The sequence below is a fragment of the Chlorocebus sabaeus genome, chromosome X (genome assembly GCF_047675955.1).
Source record: "Chlorocebus sabaeus isolate Y175 chromosome X, mChlSab1.0.hap1, whole genome shotgun sequence".
In the NCBI taxonomy this organism is placed as follows: domain Eukaryota; kingdom Metazoa; phylum Chordata; class Mammalia; order Primates; family Cercopithecidae; genus Chlorocebus; species Chlorocebus sabaeus.
In genome coordinates this window covers 29,133,958-29,153,765 of record NC_132933.1, presented here as the reverse complement: position 1 = coordinate 29,153,765, position 19,808 = coordinate 29,133,958, and the positions used below count along the sequence as shown (strand labels likewise).

Genomic DNA, 19,808 nt, shown 5'->3' with positions numbered 1-19,808 from the left:
TTGCAGCTATTCTGCCACAGACCTAGCACCACACTTCTCCACGCATGCTGCCTTCAGTGGTTCCCATCTAGGCTTGTCTTCCTCAGGTGATCTTGTCAATCCAAACATATCTATCTTCTGCTCCATTCCCTCCAGGCCCCCATAAAGTGTTTTAATGAAGAATTAATATGCTGCTCTCATAGGCAATTCCCTGTACTACATACTAAGTTCACATCTGAAGAAAATCCTTATGGAATGAATATAATTGTGAAATAGTAGGCTGCTAAGGGAATTACTTTAGTTAGATGGACCTTGTGGGGCTCCCCAAAATACAACATGTACAAGGAACCAACACTAGAATTGCTGCATCTCAAGGTGAGGAGGGGTCGGCTAGTCAAATCACATACAACATGTGAATTCCATCCTACCTTGACTCTTGCTTCTTCTGTGGCACCCATCCTACCTAGAAATTATCAAGTCTCAGATTGACCTACAAGGACATAATGTTTCCTTCCTTCCAAAGTAACTTATTCCATATGTGGGTCACTATTATAATTATTATTACTATAGCAACAAAACAGCAAGACTGATCATAACAGTAGGTAATACTGTTATGTAATACAGTAACATATTTTATGCTGAGTGTCACACTGGGCAATTTACATACCTTATCCAACAACTCCGTTGTGTAGGCACTATTACTAGTCTTCCAACTTTACAGATGAGGAATCTGAAGCTCAGGGAAGTTAGGTGACTTGCCTAAGGTCACATATTTAATTAGCATTGGATCTGGGATTTCATCCATTTCTGTTTGACTCCAAAACCTGAAAAATTATCTACCATGGTATCTGGCCTCTAAAATATTACCACTGTGTTTGCTAGAATCTGATGCATACATGAAAATTAAGACAAATGCAGAAGAAAAAGTCATTTAATAATGCATCTGTGGCTTTATAAAATTTGAATAAACTTAATATAGATCTTCTCAACCATGGATGATACCTAGACTAGACAGGCAATGAGCCAAGGCTAGATGTAAGTGCCTTCTTTTTGTCTGACTTCTCTCACCAACAGCTTATGGCTTTGGGATTGCAACAGAACAGGCCGGAAGGTCCTCAAGTTCCAATTGCTGACATAATCTAAGGCCAAAATCTTTTGACTACCCTAAGCAGATGCATTAGATGAATTGTGCATTAAAACCATGTTAAGCTCTAATTCTGGATGCATAATAGGCACTAACTCTTCTGTTAAGGTTACAGTAAGCTGAGAGACCAGTAACAGCATTAGAGTCAGAAAGCCCCCTAAATGAAAATAGCACAAGAACACTGAGGGATAAAGAACAAATATTTTGCCTGAATTTTAAGGCTTTATCAAACATATTTTTTTCAAGATGTTTCTGATTCTCAAACAAGGTTGTTGGAGTAAAATTGTCATAAGAAATGTCTTGAAACTAGGCTAGGAATTTGGTCGTGGGTGGTAGAATAATGTCTTACCCAGAAGAAAGACTTCAGTAAGTACCTCTCCCAAACTTTTCCCACTTACACCCTCATTTTCAGCAGAACAGATCCACTTCTCTGAGAACACTGAGACTATCAGGATGAAGAATCATCACTCTTCTAGCTTCTCCTACCTACAAACTTATCCTCATCCCTATACCCTACACATAACTGCTTCAGTCTCCCTTCCTATTCTAGGCCTACTTCCTTCCAGTTTCCCGCATGCTTTGATTTATTCCCTGTCTTCTTTATCTTTCCATTGACTGATAAACATCGCCACATCTCCCCTTATAGAAAAAGGCTTCCTGAGCTCATTGGCCTCCCACAATTTATCACTCCCCATCTCTCACATTCAAGCTTCTCAGAAGAGTGATCTTTACCAGTGATATTTATTTTCTCATCTTTCATGGGCTCATCAAATGACAAAAATCTGGCTTCCACCTCTACCACCATCCAAACCACCAATGGCAGGGTCACCAATGAACTCCTCATTGCCTAATGCAATAGCTACGAATGTGTGACATTCGATGCTGTTTTTCACACCTCCTTGAAATTAACTACTCTCTGGCTTCTTGGACAGTGCACTCTTTTGGTCCACCACCATTTTTTCTGAAGGTTTCTGCTCTGTTTCCTTCATTAGGTCCCCTTCCATTGCCAGTCTTATACAGATGAGTAAGTACTCCCTGTCATTTCTTTGCCCCAGTTTTGCTCCAGTGCATTTATTACCCTGTCACCAACATTATCAAAAATGCATGCATAAGGTGGACATCTCTCCTGCTTCAAATCCTTTCCCTATAGGATAAAATCCAAACTTCCTTTTATTGCTTCTGCCCCCTTTCCTATTACTCTCCAATATTCTTACTCTAAGAATACGGAATTATTTGCAGTTTCTTAAATATACCATTCTTTTCATCTATGCTATGGCTTACCTGTAATTTTGTTGAGGGCTGTCCCTAGTGTCGATCCAAATGACTTTGTTACCAAGATGGATCATATGCTAAAGGAATTTAGGAAAAACCATACCACTTCCATTGAACAGGAGAACCAAAAGAACATTCTATGCCTGTTTCTTTACTACACTCTCTCCCGCATAGACACCAGTGACATCAACAAAAAGTCACTGATTATAATCTTAGCATCTTTCCATTAACCCCAAATATAACTTTTCACAATAGCATGTAGATGACAGGAGAATGAGTAGGGCTTCAGGATGCGCTTCAACTAGATCTGGATAGGGACAAAAACAGATTGTTTGTGTCTAGACTTTATTATTCCCAGATTTCTTAATTTACAATAAAGTTAAGATGAATCCTGTAAGGTTAGTGTCATGTATACCCTAAAAACAGTTTTGGAAGCCGTCAAGATTTAAGGATCACTTCCTTCCTATGGAACAGCTCAGAGACTGTTTGCACTTGTCTGGATATTGCCTAAGTTCTGCTCCTGCTGAGTTCTGAGGTCAGTTTGCCTGAAGATGTACATGAAAATAGAGATATAACCCTTGGTAAGGTCCAAGAGAACCTAATTAAGTCATTGATTAATTTCATCCTGTCCAGTCACTCCTTCACCCTCTGTATCTACTTAAAAAAATAAATGCATCCAGCTTGTCACAAATTTTATTTTATATCCCCACCTAGTACCATTTCACATTCTGCTTAAGTACTTGGTCATCTATTACATGACTCATTAGTTTGGGTTCTCTGTAGAATTAAAGAAAGTTGCAGTAAAAATAATAAATGGAACCTAAGTTTCAACTACATCATCCATGCATGTTTTAAAAGCATCTTTCAAAGTCAATTCAAACTCATATACAATGCCAAGGATTAGTACTCTGTCAACCTCTTTTCTAAACTTTTTTTCTTTGTCCCATTACGTTGAAGTATTGATGAGTAAAATGGCAAATGTTTCTCTTTACTGGGATTCAGATCAAAGTGCATAAAACTGGATCAGATAAAGACTTCCTCCCAGGAGAAGCACCCAGGGGCTATCATATGAAATTCTATTTGGCGACGCTTCCATTTCCATTTTTCCTTCAAACAAAATTTGTAGTTACTACTGCAGTCAAGAAATTTAATAAAATGAAGGTTTCCTGCCTGTGTCCCTTAAGGAAAATTTGGTGAAGTTTCTAATTACAGAATCTTCCAAAGAGAAGTGACAAGGTTTCCTGGAGATTTATTTGAATAATTACATTTACAGAGTATGTAAATGCTATCTATGTAGTGCACTATGGGTACACTACTAGGTCAGAAAAATCTGAGAAATTGTTTTAATAGGAAAAGGAAACTAGACTAAAAGTTATTTATCTTGTAAATAAAAATATTTTGTTTCCATTGAATACATGTCCTCAGATTGAAAAGCATTTTTTTCCTAATATTTTCAACTTTCCCAGAGATCATGGATTTTAGCAGAAAGGCAGACAGTGTGGTATGGTGAAGTAAAGTGTGGCCGAGGTGGGCGGATCACGAGGTCAGGAGTTCGAGACCAGCCTGACCAACATGGTGAAACCCTGTCTCTACTAAAAATACAACAATTAGCCAGGCGTGGTGGCCCCTTCCTGTAATCCCAGCTACTCAGGAGGCTGAGGCAGGAGAATCGCTTGAACCTGGGAGGCAGAGGTTGCAGTGAGCCGAGATCGTGCCACTGCATGCCAGCCTGGGTGACAGCGAGACCTTGTCTCAAAAAACAAACAAACAAACAAACAAAAAAAAAACGGCATCATGGGTTTTTCGGAGTCAGGCAGACCTGGTTTGAATTCCAGTGTTGTTATCTGTAAACTGTGTGATACTGGGTAATTTTCTTTTTTAAAAAATAACTTTTATTTTAAGTTTAGTGGTACATGTGCAGGTATGTCCGGGTGAATTTCTTAACCTGTCTGATTTTCTATTTCCTCTTCTGTACAATGGGAATAATACTATTTACATCATGCATTGTTGTGAAGATCAGATAAACTGTGTGTAAAATATCTAGCACAGTGTATGGCACACAGTAGGCACTGAGCAAGTTATAGTTACAGTTATTTTAATACATCAGAGCTGAAAGGCAGATCGTCCTGAGGCTTTCAGTTTACAACTGAGGAATTTCAGGACCCAGTGTTTAAATGCCCAATGTCATAAAATTAGTCATTGGCACCATTCAGCCTGTCTATCTTAGTGTTCAGCTAAATGAAACCACAGTGAGGTACAGTGACTTGCACAGAGTCATTGAAAGAAAACATGGGCATTACATGTATTGAAAACGAAAGTCCAGGCTCCCTCACCTGGTATTTACCAAAACTTGCTGCCATTGCTAAAACAAACAAACAAACAAACAAACAAACAAAAAAAAACAAAAAAAACCAAACAAACAAACCAAAAACAAAACAAAAACCAAACCAAAACAAAAAAATCCCATGGCTTCTGACCTGTTACCTTTTGCTGACTGGTTTTTAACCTCACTGGATAATTTACTCCGAATTTAGAATGAATGATCTCAAAAGCAAATTTTATTTCATCCTATTTTTAGAATAGATTTAGAGAGTAAATTAGCTGCCGTACAGATTAACATTTATTTGCGTTACTTGTGTAATTAAGGACATGTTGGGGAGCCTTCCTATAATTGCAATATGTTGCTTGTTAAAGTCTTAGAGCAAGCTCTCTACTCTAACCTAGAAATGGTGCTCCCTAGATGTACATTTCCATTTTCTACTGATCTACAGCTTTTTTTTATTAGCTTCTAGGTGGAGGGAAAAATCAAACCTCTCCTTAAAGAAATCCATTAAACGTTTGCTGTCTACTAAGTGGAAGGAAGAGGGAGCTGATGTACAGGGTCATTTTAAAGCAAAAAACAAACAAATTGGGCCTTCTTGAAAGACAAAGAATCTGTAGGAGAACCTCAAAGATGAAATGAGCAATTAGCAATACTTTCCTCTCATTTTGTACACTGTAATAACTTTTTGCATGATTTTTCCTTTTATGGAAGTCTATGAAATCGCCCTGCAGCATTTCATTTAAATAGAATCTCACTTCTAATTCACTGACAAAGGTGAGTGCTGACTATATTCAGCATGGAGATACGTGCCATAGCTAGGCACCTAAGTGTTCTGACCAGCATTTTCAGAGCAACTGATGGCTGGATATAGGTTCTACCATCTGAGTTATTATAAAGATCACTAACATGGTCTTCAAACATTGTTAGCATGGTTGAAGGAGGTGTGGTGGCTACCTAGTGTGAACCACACATCCCACTCCTTTAAGCATTCTAGTTCACTCACTGGATCAAAGCAGATGTTGACAACACCAGCTTCAGGAACGTTATGTGTAAGCTGTCCCAGATGGATTAGACATTTAGCTGTCTGAAGTCTGGGCTAGATGTTCTCAGGGCTCCTTATTGCTTTGGAATGAATGAAGTGTACCAGATTATGGCAAAGGAAGCTCTTGGATAGAAACATGAGTAAATCAAGCCAAAGGAAAATGTAGTAGTGGCTATGACAAGAAGAAAAACTTAGTTTAATATTAGCTTTAATAGATACATAAATTTCAGCACTCTCATTACTGATGCTTCAAGAATTCATGTAAATCCTGTTCATCAGCACTTTATTATTGCTGCTTTCCAAGAAAAAAAAAAAAAGCTGCAGTGAACCAATTATTTGCTTTATTTGGAAAAGCTGGAATATTCATTCTCTATGTGGCAGGTTGAATGTGGCAGTTGAGGTGAGTGGTTTTCAAATTAGCAGCAACTCAGGAGGATGTCAATTTAAGGCACAATACAAGCTTGATTCCTCTATACTTTTTATGCAGAAATCTTTATAATACCCTCAAGAATTTTAAACCTGTGTAAAAGGTGAGACTCAGCCTAACGTATTTTCTTGAAAAATGAGCTGATCATATGTTGCACCCGAGTTATTTATTCATTCATTAAATATATATTGTGGACCCACTATGTATAAGGAAAGAGCTGGCACAGAGAAATAAAGAAAAAATTTACCATAATACTTGGGGGGGGGGGGCTAGTGTTCCCTTAGGGAAAATAAATCACTCCCTGTAAACACCATTGAAATTCCTTTTAGGAATTCCTGACATAGATAAGAGTTACTTAATTGATCAATTACACAATAAGTATGTGTAGTGGGTCCCACACTATGCTAGAAGTTGGTGGGGAAGTGGGGAAGATTTCAAAATATTAGATGTGGTTTCCCATCTCAAGCAACTTATTTCAGTAGAAAAAATCTCCCATTCATGAAAGCACTGGAAGCGAAAGAAGGCAAAATAAAATCAAGTGCTAATTGTGTAGTGTAGACACTGTTAAATAAATTCAGATTTAATGGTATGGGGTTAGCCAGAGGGGCTTTATAAAAGACAAAGGCCTTGAAGAAAGTGAAGGCTTTAAACTGTGACACAAGTAGGAATTCAATCCCAATATAGCAAATGTCAAATGGTTAAAGAGTAACCTCTTAAAATTTAAAGTAATAAGCGACCATCTAATAAATTAAACACACTGACCTCACTACATTTATTGGCATGGAAAGACGTTCATAATACATTGTGTGTAAAACAGGTTATAGAACAGCATTGTATAATATGATTCTACTCTTAGAGAATTAAAATATCTGATATGCATTGAAAAAGTCTAGAAGGATAAATACTAAAATGTTAACAGTGGTTTTCTACATAAGCCTACAGTGATAGACTTATGGGTGATTTTAATTAAATTTTTTTGTTCTCCCTTTTCTAATTTTTCTGCAACAAATCTTTGTATTATTTGTATAATAACTAAGAAAATAACTTTGTAAGCCAAGTAAAATGAATAATTTCTAAAAATCACTAACATAAATGCACACATGTATGCATGCGTGCAGACACACACACACACACACACACACACACACACACATCTTGGGGACGGAACTGAGAAGAGCAGTTAAATAATTAAGATGGCAGGGTCAATGATATATGATGACAGACTTAAAAGTTGACTATCCTTCAACTTTGTGGCCTAAGATTGGCATATGATTCAATCCAGAAAATCCAGAGGTTAATTGTGAGACATAGATTTGCTCACTAGATTCTAGGCAATTAAATTGAAGGTTGGTCCTTGAAGACTGAGAAGTAAATTTAGGACAAATAAAAATAAGGCCAAACTCCCACAGAAGGCAACAGAAAAAAATTGAAATTTGTTATTCTAGAGGCAATATCAACTGAAAATATAAGTAATTTCCAGAATGTTTCAGATAAATTAATGGAAGAAAAGTTCATTGAAGATTCATAATTTTGTTAAGCAAAAGTCAGGAACGTTTAGGGTCTGTGAGATATTCAACATACTTAACAGTGGTGGAAGATACGCACAGACCTTATCCCAAGCAATGCAGGCTGAAGAGCCAAAGCAGGGGCCTGCAGGCTCTCTGCTGGGTCAGGTTAACCCTTTAGTTGCTGGACTGTAGGGAGTTTCCAGGAGGTAACTCTGGGGCGGGTTGGGGTGCCAGGGAGGCACTCTGAGGGTTCTGGCTAATATTTACCAACTAGAAAAGGAAACATTTCATTCTTTTAATAACAGTTATAATCATACTAATGTATATTGGCTAAAAATGCATTATGTGCCTTGGATGTGTCTACTGGGACAGACTTCAGTATTTTGGCTCTCAGAGGCAAAATATTGAGATTACTGGATGGGCTAAAGTGTGGCAACAGTCTCAGGATTTTATAAAGTCAAATAAAATCTTTAGATGACGCAAGGGGGTGTGTGTGTGTGTGTGTGTGTGTGTATGTGTATATATATATATGTATTTTTTTTTTACCTCGAGGGCTATTCAGCGAAGCTTCCGATGCTCTCCCACCATCTCCACAATGACTCTGGTCAAAGGGAAGGCACTGATCACCAGTTCCTGCCACCACTTCAAAATTCTTGGACAGATCTTTCGTCTCCACAAGAGATTTCAACTTGTAGACTTTGCGAGTATTGGTGTCTGATAGATAGAGTGACTCAGACACAGGGTCCATAGCCAGATAGTATTTGTGAGCAGGACTTGTGCTAAGGAAGAGAAAAGTAAAGTTATTCAAGGCAATTTTTCAACACGAACCCCCTGGGTTCAGCCTTTTGTCACAAATGGAAAAATCTTTTGATAGATGAGTGAATTCATTTATCTTCCTTCTTAAGTATCAAGGAGAGGGATACTTCTCTGTTTTTCTAATAGTGGATCTAAGTATGAAACAAATCTAATCTGTACTGCTAACCTATAATGATGCTGACATTCCAATACCATCCATTTGGGGGTAGAAAGAAACAGAATACAGGAAATCTCAGGAAATAATTTTTCTCTTATTATCCATACTGTTATCCAATTACCTACTAGATGACTTCTGGGTGCCTCAGTCACCTTAAACTCAACATATCCAAAACAGAAGTTACTTTCTTTTCCTGCTTTCCCCATCCCTCATAAACCGACTTCCTCTCGGGCTTCCTGCCTCACTTGCAGACAATACATCCTCCCAGGCCCCAGTTGTCAATTGAAAGGCATGTCCAAAGCTCAAGGAGTGTCACTAAGGGAGGATCATGTTGGAGATATACTGCCAAATTTCTTTGCAAGCTTCCCTTTTTCAATTGACTACCACACTTTTCTAATCTGTTTTTTGTTCTTTTGGGACATAATGGAACTGGTTATATTTAACCTTTTTAAAGTTATAATGGCAATCATATGATTGTGTAATCACATAGTTATACCTCCTAAAAGTGACCCTAAAGTTACCTTGTTTGGATTTTGGCATTCTTGAAACTTTTCTATTACATATTCACATGGAATCTCAAGTTATTTTTATCTGTATAGATGGCTGAGTTTGTTTATTATTTTGATTCTTCCTAATTTCACTTTTTCAATGACTACAATAACCTTAGTTTTGGAGACATTTTACTTGAACCTAAGGTTCGTGTAATATTGACATCATCCAAACCCCAAATGTAGAAGTCATCCCTAATCCCTCTTTTGCTCTCCACATGCAATTGTATCTGTAAACTAACTTTCAGAAACATGCTCATCTTCCATCCCTATGCCATTACATTAGTCCTATCTTTCATCATCTCTGGCCTGGAATATTTTCTATAGATCGACATGTAGGATGTGTTTTTGAAATCTTAAATCATTTTTTCCCATGCTGCCTGCAGAGTTATTCTGATCATTTGGCTCCCATCTTTAAAAACTTTTTAATGTTTCTTGGTGTGTTAGCCAAGCTTTTCCTCTCTTAGTTCATTCTCACATGCCTTTTGAAGCTTTATTTGGGCATCATGTCCTGAAGGAAACTTTCCCAGTCTTCCCTTCTCCAGTCTGGGTTATTTGCATTATCTTACCTCTATTCTGGGGATTACATATCATATTAAATTATTTGTTTACGTGTTGTTTGCATCTCCCTCTCCTGCCCTGCCTGTTGCAATAAAGCTTGGTGGAGAGCAATCTTGTCTTCTTTATCTCTGATATGCTCATTGCCCATACCTCTGCCTAGCACCCAGTTGTCAAAGTCAGAAACCAGAAGCCATTCTTTTCTACCTCCTTCTTTCCACCATTTCCCACATCCAGTGAAAGGTGGTTTTTAAATTCTACTTTCTAAATTCTTCTCCAGTCTGCTCACTTCTTTTTATCTCTGCCGTTATTACTCTAAGGCTTCATTATCTCTCATCTGAACTACTTCCTTGGTACCACTGCAGTATTGTGTATTTGTTTACTAATTCATTAAAAATCATTTACTAAGTGCAAACAATGTATCCAAGAACTGTGCTATGTTCTAGAGACCTACTTGTGTGCAAGATACACACGGTTTCTTTCTTTATGAAACTCACAGTCTAGTGGGAGAGACAGATAAGTAGACAGGATATGACTACCATGAGTCCAAGGGTTATGACAGGAGAAACAGAGGGAAAGAAATTAGTAAAGAGGAGGGACTTGTGTCTTAGCAGCACCTATCATATAGTATTAGCATTAGTTTTAAAACTTATTAAATGAAGTCCATACTTATTAGATTTCCTTAGTTTTTACCTAATGTTTTTCTGTTCCAGGATCCCATCCACGATAACAAATTATATTTAGTCGTCATGTCTTCTTAGGCTCTTCTGTGCTGTGACAGTTTCTCAGACTTTTCTTGCTTTTGATGACCTTAACAGTTTTGAGGAGTACTGGTCAGGTATTTTGTAGAATACCCTTGACTGAAACGTGTCTGATTGTTTTTCCTTATAGTTAGACAGGGATGATAGGCTTTTGGGAGGACGATCACAGAGGTAATAAAGTGCCATCCTGCTCAAATTATATCAAGGGTACATACTACCAACATGATGTACACTAATGGGTTTGACCTTGATCTCCTGGCTGAAATAGTGTTTGTCAGATTTCTTCACTGTAAAGATACTCTTTCTCCCTTACTTTCCACACTTTACTCTTTGGAAGGAAGTAACTATGCGTAGCCAACACTTACGGAGTAGAGAGTTATGCTCCACCTTCTTGAGGGTGGAGTATCTACATAAATTGTTTGGAACTCTTCTAAATGGGAGCTTTATCTCGTCTCCATGTATTATTAATTCAACCGTTTATTTATGTCAGTATGGACTAAGGGATATTTATTTTATACTTTGCATTAAATCCAATGCTACTTTATTTTGTTGCTCAAGTTATTCCAGCTTTAGCCATTGGGAGCTCTTTTTGTTGACTCATGTGTCCCTTTGCCATATCCCCATCAATGAGGGATTTTTTTTTAGCCCTTCCTTACTTTCTGGCACTATAAGATGCTCTGGGCTCATCTGCTATACCCCCTGCCCCAATCCTAGAATCAGCCATTTCTCCAAAGACCCCCCCTGGTTCCCTTTACTGGAGAATGGTATTAGAAACCAAGATCTTGGTGCTGGGTGTAAGCACTGTTTTGTTTTTTTTTTTTCCCCTAACATATCTTTCTCTCCAACTACACTGTGAGCTCTTTGCAGGCAGGAACCATATTCATCTCTCTATTCTCAGTGCCAACAGAGGGCCTGACAGGATTGGTGCTTAGTAAGTGCTAAACTAAACTGAACTGCAGGATATAAAACTAAGACATAAGAGTTCAGGCCTTGCTACTTAGGCAAAATGGAGGGGAGAGGGTAGTCAGAACAATCAAGATATCTTTAAGGACCGGAATGTTATTAATTGTATTTGTAATTATATTTGCCCTCCAAGCATATTTATGTATGTTAATAATAATCAGGCTGGCAAATACTAATTTGAGACTGTTTATAGTTTTAATTGGAAAAAAATACGTTCAATTGGAATATTTCATTTTTTCCTACTTACCTGCATCAAGTAAGAGAATCCAGTAGATTCCAGGGACACTTCCAACCCTGGAACCACGATAACGGGTGCTGTAAATAAACTATGAAGGGACCCAACAAACCCTAGAATTGATTTGGCAGCCATACCAGACAAGGCATCTCTGTGGGAAAAACTGCTTCAATAGGGGTTTGAGTAAAAGTCATATATAGTTAAATTTTTGCCTTCAGAATAAAATTTTTCCAATGCGCTCAGATCTTTCTAGAAAAAAGAAGGGGTCACAACCCTTCTCTGAAACAACTACAATACTTTGATAGCCAGTTTGTGGAGTTTCAATTCAGCCAGATTAATCATGCTTTGTTTAGGAAGAATCCATAGGCTATTTCTCCAAGAGAAATGCATTTGCACAAAAGCACTTTGGAATGCAGTACATTCATTCATTATTGAATACCCCCAATGTGCCTGTGAGGAAAGTTAAAATTAGCAATCTCCTCAAATCTCAGCCGGGGAAACCCAGACACATAGGGAGCTTGTCCGGGGTCACTAACAAGTTTGGGCCTGGACCAAGATTAGACTAGATTATATGTGATTTTGTGTGCAAAATACCATCAGAATACTCTTGCTCTGAAGGCAGCAAAACAAATCAGTGTTCCTGCCTTCTAATGAGCAACATGTCCTATTTTGCTCAGCCAGACTGTTCTCAAACTTTGTGTACTAGCCTTTAGAAAATAGAATAGCCCAACATACCGAAGTCAAATCTAATCAATGTTATTTTCTTGATAGCCAGCAGTCAGCAAGGTCCCTCCTATCAATATGTAACTTGCCGTTTTATGCCATTTCTCAAGTGTACTTTAGTTCTTTTTAGGTTGATTTCTTTCTACTTTCTGAAACAAGCCATACCTGAGAAAGAAAAAACCACTGGACTATATTCCAATTTGCTTTAATCCCTTGTATCTCAATGCAAATTGCAATTTGAGATATGTGAAGTTTCTTTTACAACTTGGGTGTTAGGCTTACTATCACCTTTTGGTTAGTTTTACATTCAAGCAATGCCCTTCAACTTAGCAAAGATCACTTCATTCATGCTAGTTAAAATCACATAGATTGTTAAATGGGCAGTTAATGTTTATAATTAATACTGTGCAACACTTTACCAGTAAGCAATTTGACAACCAACTTAATTTGCTTAAGGAATCTGTTATGCCAAAGTAGCAAGGCTGATCTTCTGTACTGGCATTTAGGAAGTGGCATTGCCCAAATGAAATCCAGATTAGAAACCCCATCGGTGCCATTTTGATGACAATTGGCATTCAGAAGTGAACAAATTCAATTTTCTCCTTTGCAATTTCAGGTAATTTAGAACAGTTCTGACAAGTGTAATGCATAAACACATTGAATAGAAATATTCATTCTGATTAATTTCAGAGCTATGTGCCATTGTCTGTAAATGGTCATTTTAAGGTTTTCCTATTACTTCTTTTTGGTGGAAAAAAATAGAAACAGTGAGGTCAAATAAAAGAAAAAAATCATATTAAAGAAGGTCATCATGATCACTGTCTCTTAATACACTTGACAACTATATTTCTGGATCTAGGGAGATTGCTGTATTACCTCTCTCTCTACCTGCAATTTGAAAACATCAAATCTATTTGAACTTATCAACTCATTTGTGTTATCACCTTAGAGAAACATAATGAGACTTAAGGCCTTGCTTTCCCATGAAGTACTGAACTGTCAGCTTTCACTTATTGTTTTCTTTTCACTATATTTTGATCCTCCAGCAAATCCTACATAGTGGACCCCTCTTCTTTTGGAAGACACTTACCTGAGTTATAACTTCCAAATTTATGTTCACACTATTCTTTAACCTTATTTAGGAAGAAAAATTTCCCTATTAACACATTATTAAGAGGTAGTCTCATAGGCAAGAGGGGACATTAGGTAGCTGCTGATGTGATTTGCTTACCTATGTCTGGTATCTCTGTTTCTAGGGTGCACAAGGTATCCACGAGTGGCAAGCAAAAGCAAACAGAGAGTCATCAGTATCATTGAACAAGCCAAACCTAACCAGACACACCAATTCCTAACTCAGATTGTGGCATTTAGAGAGACTTTATGGGGATCATTTAGTCAGGCGTGCAAGCCAAAGTTGATCCAATCCCTCCAGGCTTTGCCTCCTAAGATGGTGTCAAGGCGATTGCATATTTTGCTTGGTGGATGTGCAAAGTTCTAAGGCAGATTTTTCAGAAGGTTCTCTCTGGGCCATCTGCATCAGAATCACTTGGATTCTTGCACTTGTGCACTTCCTAGGGTTCTCCCTAGCCCTATTGAATCAGAATCTTGGGTGGAGGTGGGGCCTGGAAATTTTATTTTTAACAAAGTTGGCTGGCAATTCTGATGCAAAATAAAATTTAGGAACCATTGAGCTAGGGGTTGAAGAAGCAGCCACGGCAGAGGGACTAACCATTTTAGGTTTTGGTTTGATAGCCATAAGCACTCTATCAAAGTGTAAAATCACTGTTTTATTATCAAGTTGTGTGTACAGACAGACATCCCAACACTAACCCTAAGCCACTTATCTGATCTCAGAGATAAGATAGGAACATCTGTTGTGCAAATTCCTTAGCAATATTAAAAAGCTCCTTAACAAGTTGAAACTGTAAGAGTTTTCTTTTAGACCATGACAGAATATCCCTGACATCAAAACTGCTGATCAAAACAACTTCAGTAAAACACATTGTACATCAACTATTAGGGCTTTGTGTCTTCTAGCCATCCATGCTCTAAGGGGCAACTGGGGTAGGCAATAGAGGATTGTTGGGCCAGAAGAAGGAGAATACTTTGGTGGCTCCTGATCTATAAGCCTCTTGGCACAGGGTATTGCCTAGGGTATTTCATGATGGGACCCGGTATGAGGTTTCTCACACAGGGAGTGTGGTCTGTGTATAGGCCTGACTTTGGGACAAGTCTGTCCAGAATTAAAAAGCTATAATCATCTGTGAAATACGGTCATTTTAATTTTTAAAATCCTTTTAAATCTGGCCCTATGACATTTTTAAAACATAAAGATAACCTTTTTTTAAAAAATCTAAACTAGGAAATGGTCTTATTCTTTGGAATCTCAGGGAAGAAGAAAATATACAAAATTTTTCATCTGAAACTATCTGCTACAACAGATTCAACTCTTTTTAAAAAGAATCTCTCTGAGATTTTACTAGTTGGGCCACAGGTCAAGGTTCACTGACTTTTCTGTTTCCTTTGCTCATCTCAAACGGGTAGGTATCCTGTAGGTTGAAACAAAGGTGAACTGATAAGGATGAGGAGCTCTGATTAGAAACCTGGCCGCAGGCATTTGCATCTCTTTCAATTTGTTTGTCTCTAGACACTTTCATTTGCACCTCTTTCAATTTCTTTGGCGCTAGACACTTGCCTGTTTTTGTGGCCTCTAAATTATACAATGAGTGTGCTTGAGGCTAGCTGTAATTATTGTGACATAGGTGATCCTCCTGAAGGAAGTTTAGTTGTGAAAGTACTAGAAAGATCTCATTAAAACATGGTTTAATCTGAAACAGATTCTCATGGTACAGAACCATTTGTGTGGCTACAAAGGGTTTTGAAATTCTTACATGATGGCAAGGAGTGAGAGGGGGATGGTTTGACTTTCTTGCAGCTGCTTCTGATTCTGCCAATAATGTCACCGTGAATTTGGAAAGATGTCCCATATTATGCAGAGCAGCTTCTCTCATTAACATCTCAGAGGGAGGAAGTGAAAATGACGGAATTTATTTCCAGTGTGTGACCTTGTTCTGTCTCAGAATTACTTTTCGTTAAGGATTTAGGACTGAGCCACCACCAAAGTCAGTCTGCTATCTAGCTACCAACTGACTACATGCTGAGGTGTCAGTGTGTGAGCTCTTCACAAGGGCCTAGGCCCATCCGTGGGTACCACCACCTGACAATGGACCAACTTGAAGCTTGCCACGAGTTAGGAAGAGAAAGAAATGGAATTTCAAATCTTTTTAGAGCAAGACATGCTTTCAATGTTAGAGTCTTTAAGTTGACCTTTGATTTTCTCAAGATCCAGGTGATGAAAGGGTCATGTACTCTTCTTTTTTAATTTAAAAGAAAATTATTGATATGATTTGTATACCATAAAATTCACCCTTCTAAAATGTGCAATTCAGTGGTTTCTAGTACATTCAGAGAGTTGTGTAGCCTTTATCATTATTCAATTCCAGAACATTTTCATCACGCTATGAAGAAACTCCATACCTATTTGTGGTCACTTCCCATTTTCCCCCTCCCTCAGCCCCAGGCAACCACAAGAATGCCCTATTCTAGATATTTTGTATAAATTGAGCCATCTAATATTTGTCCTTTTTTGTCTAGCTTCTTTCACTTAACATAATGTACCATCTATTCCTTTTATATTTTTGTAAGGTAAAGAATGGAAAGGAGGACATATGCCAATTTTGGAGCTGTTTTCTAGTGGCCTGGCATCATGGGAGTTTGAGTGGCCTGCACTGTGGTGGCTGCAGCCCTTTACTTGTTCTTCATGCTGTTCTCAGCTTCTTTTCATATTCTTGGCCAGAAACATTTGACATTGAAGAATGGTCTGCCCTTCCTGCTCCTCTTTCCCTTGTCTTCTTCCTTTGGACATCAGAGCATACTCCTGATTGTCACTGACTTATCAGAGATTCCAACTCCAGCGACCCTCATCAAAGACTACCTTCCCCCATGCTCTGGCTCTGTTCCTTGCCCTTATCACAACTTACCCGTCCTGTTTTAGGGCCCTGTTTTCAGCTAGCAGTCCCTTTGAAAAGCAATCTGATGAATGAATCCATATCGAGGGACTCATGAATGCTTTTAGCTTGATGAGCCATTCTAAAAGAGGTTCATGTTTTGGGAAATCTTAGAGATGCAATGTTTCAATTCAAAGGAACATATTTCTTAGAGTGAAATTTTTGGGCACCATGGAAGGCCAGTGAAGACGTCTTTGGGTGAGTTGGAGGGAATCCTTGAGTACCACTGCTAATACATGAGATCAAACTGGGGAGGTAACTACCTATTTCATCTACATGTAGTGCTTCTAGTATTTGTAGCTCCAATGCTGTTGACAAGAGGATGGTTCAGGGCCATTTCTGAGATATCTGTAGAGCTCTCAAAGCTCCATTTCCATTTGTTCCTTCAGCGGAGAGCTCTACAAGTTCTCCTGCCTCTCAGCATTCTAACTGCCCCTAAATGGCTGCTATTTCAGTTCTACTCCATTCCCAGTCAATGACAGGAATCAAGTCCAGAGCACAATGTATGAAATATTAAGCAGTTGCTGGAAAAGAAACAGGAAAATCTCAAGAGAAATTTTCATGTCACATTGACATTTGTTGAATCCAAATTACTTAAGATACCAAGAAGCATTTGCCAGGCTCTTATTCTCTTATCTCTTTCATTTTTAAGGGAAGGACAAAATAAATATCTAGAGAATAACGAAATCTTGAACAATAGCAGCATGAGGTTTTTATAAAGAATAAATCATTTCCAGTCATGCTTAATGGGTTTTCTAATAGAGTTGTGAAATTAGAAGATGAGAGGGGTACAGGGGGATATTACATATTTGAATTCTTGCAAAGCACTTGATATGGTGTCTCCTGTTTTTACTTACATAATTATCCCTGTTAGTTTCAGAAAACTTAAAAGTGGTCCTGAGGCTATAACAATTTAAAAAGTCAACTAAGTCATAATTGATGAGAAATAGTTGAAGGACTTGTAGATGTTTAGACTGAGGAAGAGAAAGCTCAGGAACCAACGACAGCTCTCCTCACACTTGTGAAAGTTTGTCAGGTAAAAGAGGGAAGTGACTTATGTACTGTTTTAGATGCTACCATTTGCCACTACCGAGTGAATTTTTCACAAAGGCAGATTTTGGTTGAATATAAGGAAGAATTTTCTAATGGAGCAGTCCAAAGATGCAATGGATCTTGAGAAGTACTAGAGCTTCCCGTGATTGAAAGAGATCAATGTAGAGACAACAAACATCAGGCATGAATTGGGCGCAATTTTGGACCTGATACCCTCATGGATCCTTCTAATACTAAGCTCACAAATCTGTGATGTCATTTTTGTTCTACTGAAATCTGTGGGTGTGTCTGCATATATATATGTATGTATACATATATATGTGTGTGCATACACACACACATGCATATATAAGTATCTATCTATATATATAAATACAAGGAGCAAATCCCTAGTGAAACCAACACCTAAACTGTCCCACCTAGAAGTGAATCTATCTTAAAATTTTTTTCAAGGGATGTATTTTTAAAGTCACAGAGGTTTAACTGTATGATCTTAAAAGCTTTCCTTCTTTATTATCTTACCTCAATCTCCCACTGGAAAGAAACTTTAAGATGTATACATATGAATGAAATCTGCAGGAAACAGGCAAAGGGGTACTATATGCTTAAATAATAAGAAATAATATTGTTTCTCTTGGCAGATTTCTAATGATAGTGATATTGCTGACTTTTCCTTTTCCTCCTTGTTCTACCAATGGGGGATTAGCTAGAGGAAATAAATGATTGGCAATCAATGAAAATGAAGTTATTTTTGAGGTCAGATGTTTCAATTGGAAAGAGTTCAGATCAATAGGGCTGAGGCAGAAAATATCTACAGTCTTCCAATCTTCAAACTTCCAAGGACATCTGGAATTGTTTGGTGTGGTCCAATATGAAACAAAAGGATCTAGAAGGGCATCCATTAGGGGCAAATTATATGTCCTCCCAAAATGTCATCAAACTTTGGGCTGAGAGCTACACATCTGTGGATCTCTAAACAGGTTAAATTGTATGTGTCATGTAAGAGGATGTTCAAGTATAAACCTGAAGTCAATTTTATAGATAGGGAAGAGAACTACTAGAGAACATAGGAGATCATTTACATAATGAATAACCTGACAGGATCAAAATCTATAAGGCTTTCTATCCCATTCTATAATCATCTGTTGACAATATTGCTTCTCCATTCACAATTTTAAATACAACTAATAACATAATGGCTATATTAGTCTGTGTTTCCAGGAATCAGATGACTCAACCAAGAAAAGTGACTAATTTGCATAGGGCACAGAGCAATTAAATTAACTGATCTTAAGAAAAAAACTGGTACAAAGTGAGGTTTTTATCTAAATACAGTAGAATCAATGACCATTATGGTTCTTAAGATAGCACAGCCTTATTAAATCAACTTATTTCTCTGCAGGAAGTTTAAATTTGGAAAATTTATAAAGCAAATATATACATCCACAAATTATATGTACAATGTACAGTACACATATAGGCAACTGATCAGGATAGATGCTTTTTTTTTTTTTTTTTAAAAAAGTGAATCTAATAAGAGCTATATTAGTTTCTGAGTAAACATGACAGCTAATGACAGCTAATATGTGCTGACATAAACTGGTTTGATGGTTTTGACTATAGTCAAACAGTTAGGGAGTTACCTGTCAATTAGATCAAAATGGTCATGTATATTCAATTAGCTTATTTCTTTGATGGCCAATCACAGGAGTGTTGGAATAGAGAAGAAATAATTGCCTTTTCTCCTTGAACCTAATGCAGGGGATATCAAACATGAGTCTATAAAAGGGCTTCATCTACAGGGACTGGTTGCTGGTGGGGCAGTGGGAAGTAGGGAACTCTAAGGAAGGGAAAAAAATGCAATCCCTTAAATCATATATGCCATTTTGTGTTATTTTGTTTTTCCTAAGGAGAGGGGTCCATAGCCTTCAGTAGATTCTCAAAGGAATCTAACACTAATAAAAAAATGTTAAGAAGAACTACTCAAAAGGATCTCAACTCAGAAAAGCCGGTTAGCTTGAGAAAAGCTCTCAAGCTAAGCGAGAGAGCCTTGATGCGTGAATTCAAAGTGTGTGCATGCCTAAGTGAAGAGCTGAGACAATGAAACAAAACAGTGTCATGGAATAAGAATGAATAGAGGCATTGGATAGTACTTCAAACTGTCAGAAACTAATTTTTCTTTATACTGAGAAAATCAGTTTGCAATTAGGGTCCAAGTTATTCTATTTCATA

General features: G+C 37.7%; 1 protein-coding gene across 1 annotated transcript in view; it reads right to left on the bottom strand.

Moving 5' to 3' along the window:
- Window positions 1-19,808, bottom strand: part of TENM1 (teneurin transmembrane protein 1) — a 497,338-nt gene that overhangs the window by 98,595 nt on the left and 378,935 nt on the right. The window contains exons 19-20 of the mRNA XM_037988761.2: window positions 13,688-13,708; window positions 8,242-8,474 (exon numbers count right to left, since the gene is read on the bottom strand). Coding sequence (XP_037844689.2) covers window positions 8,242-8,474; window positions 13,688-13,708 — 254 coding nt within the window. The remainder of the gene's footprint in view (window positions 1-8,241; window positions 8,475-13,687; window positions 13,709-19,808) is intronic.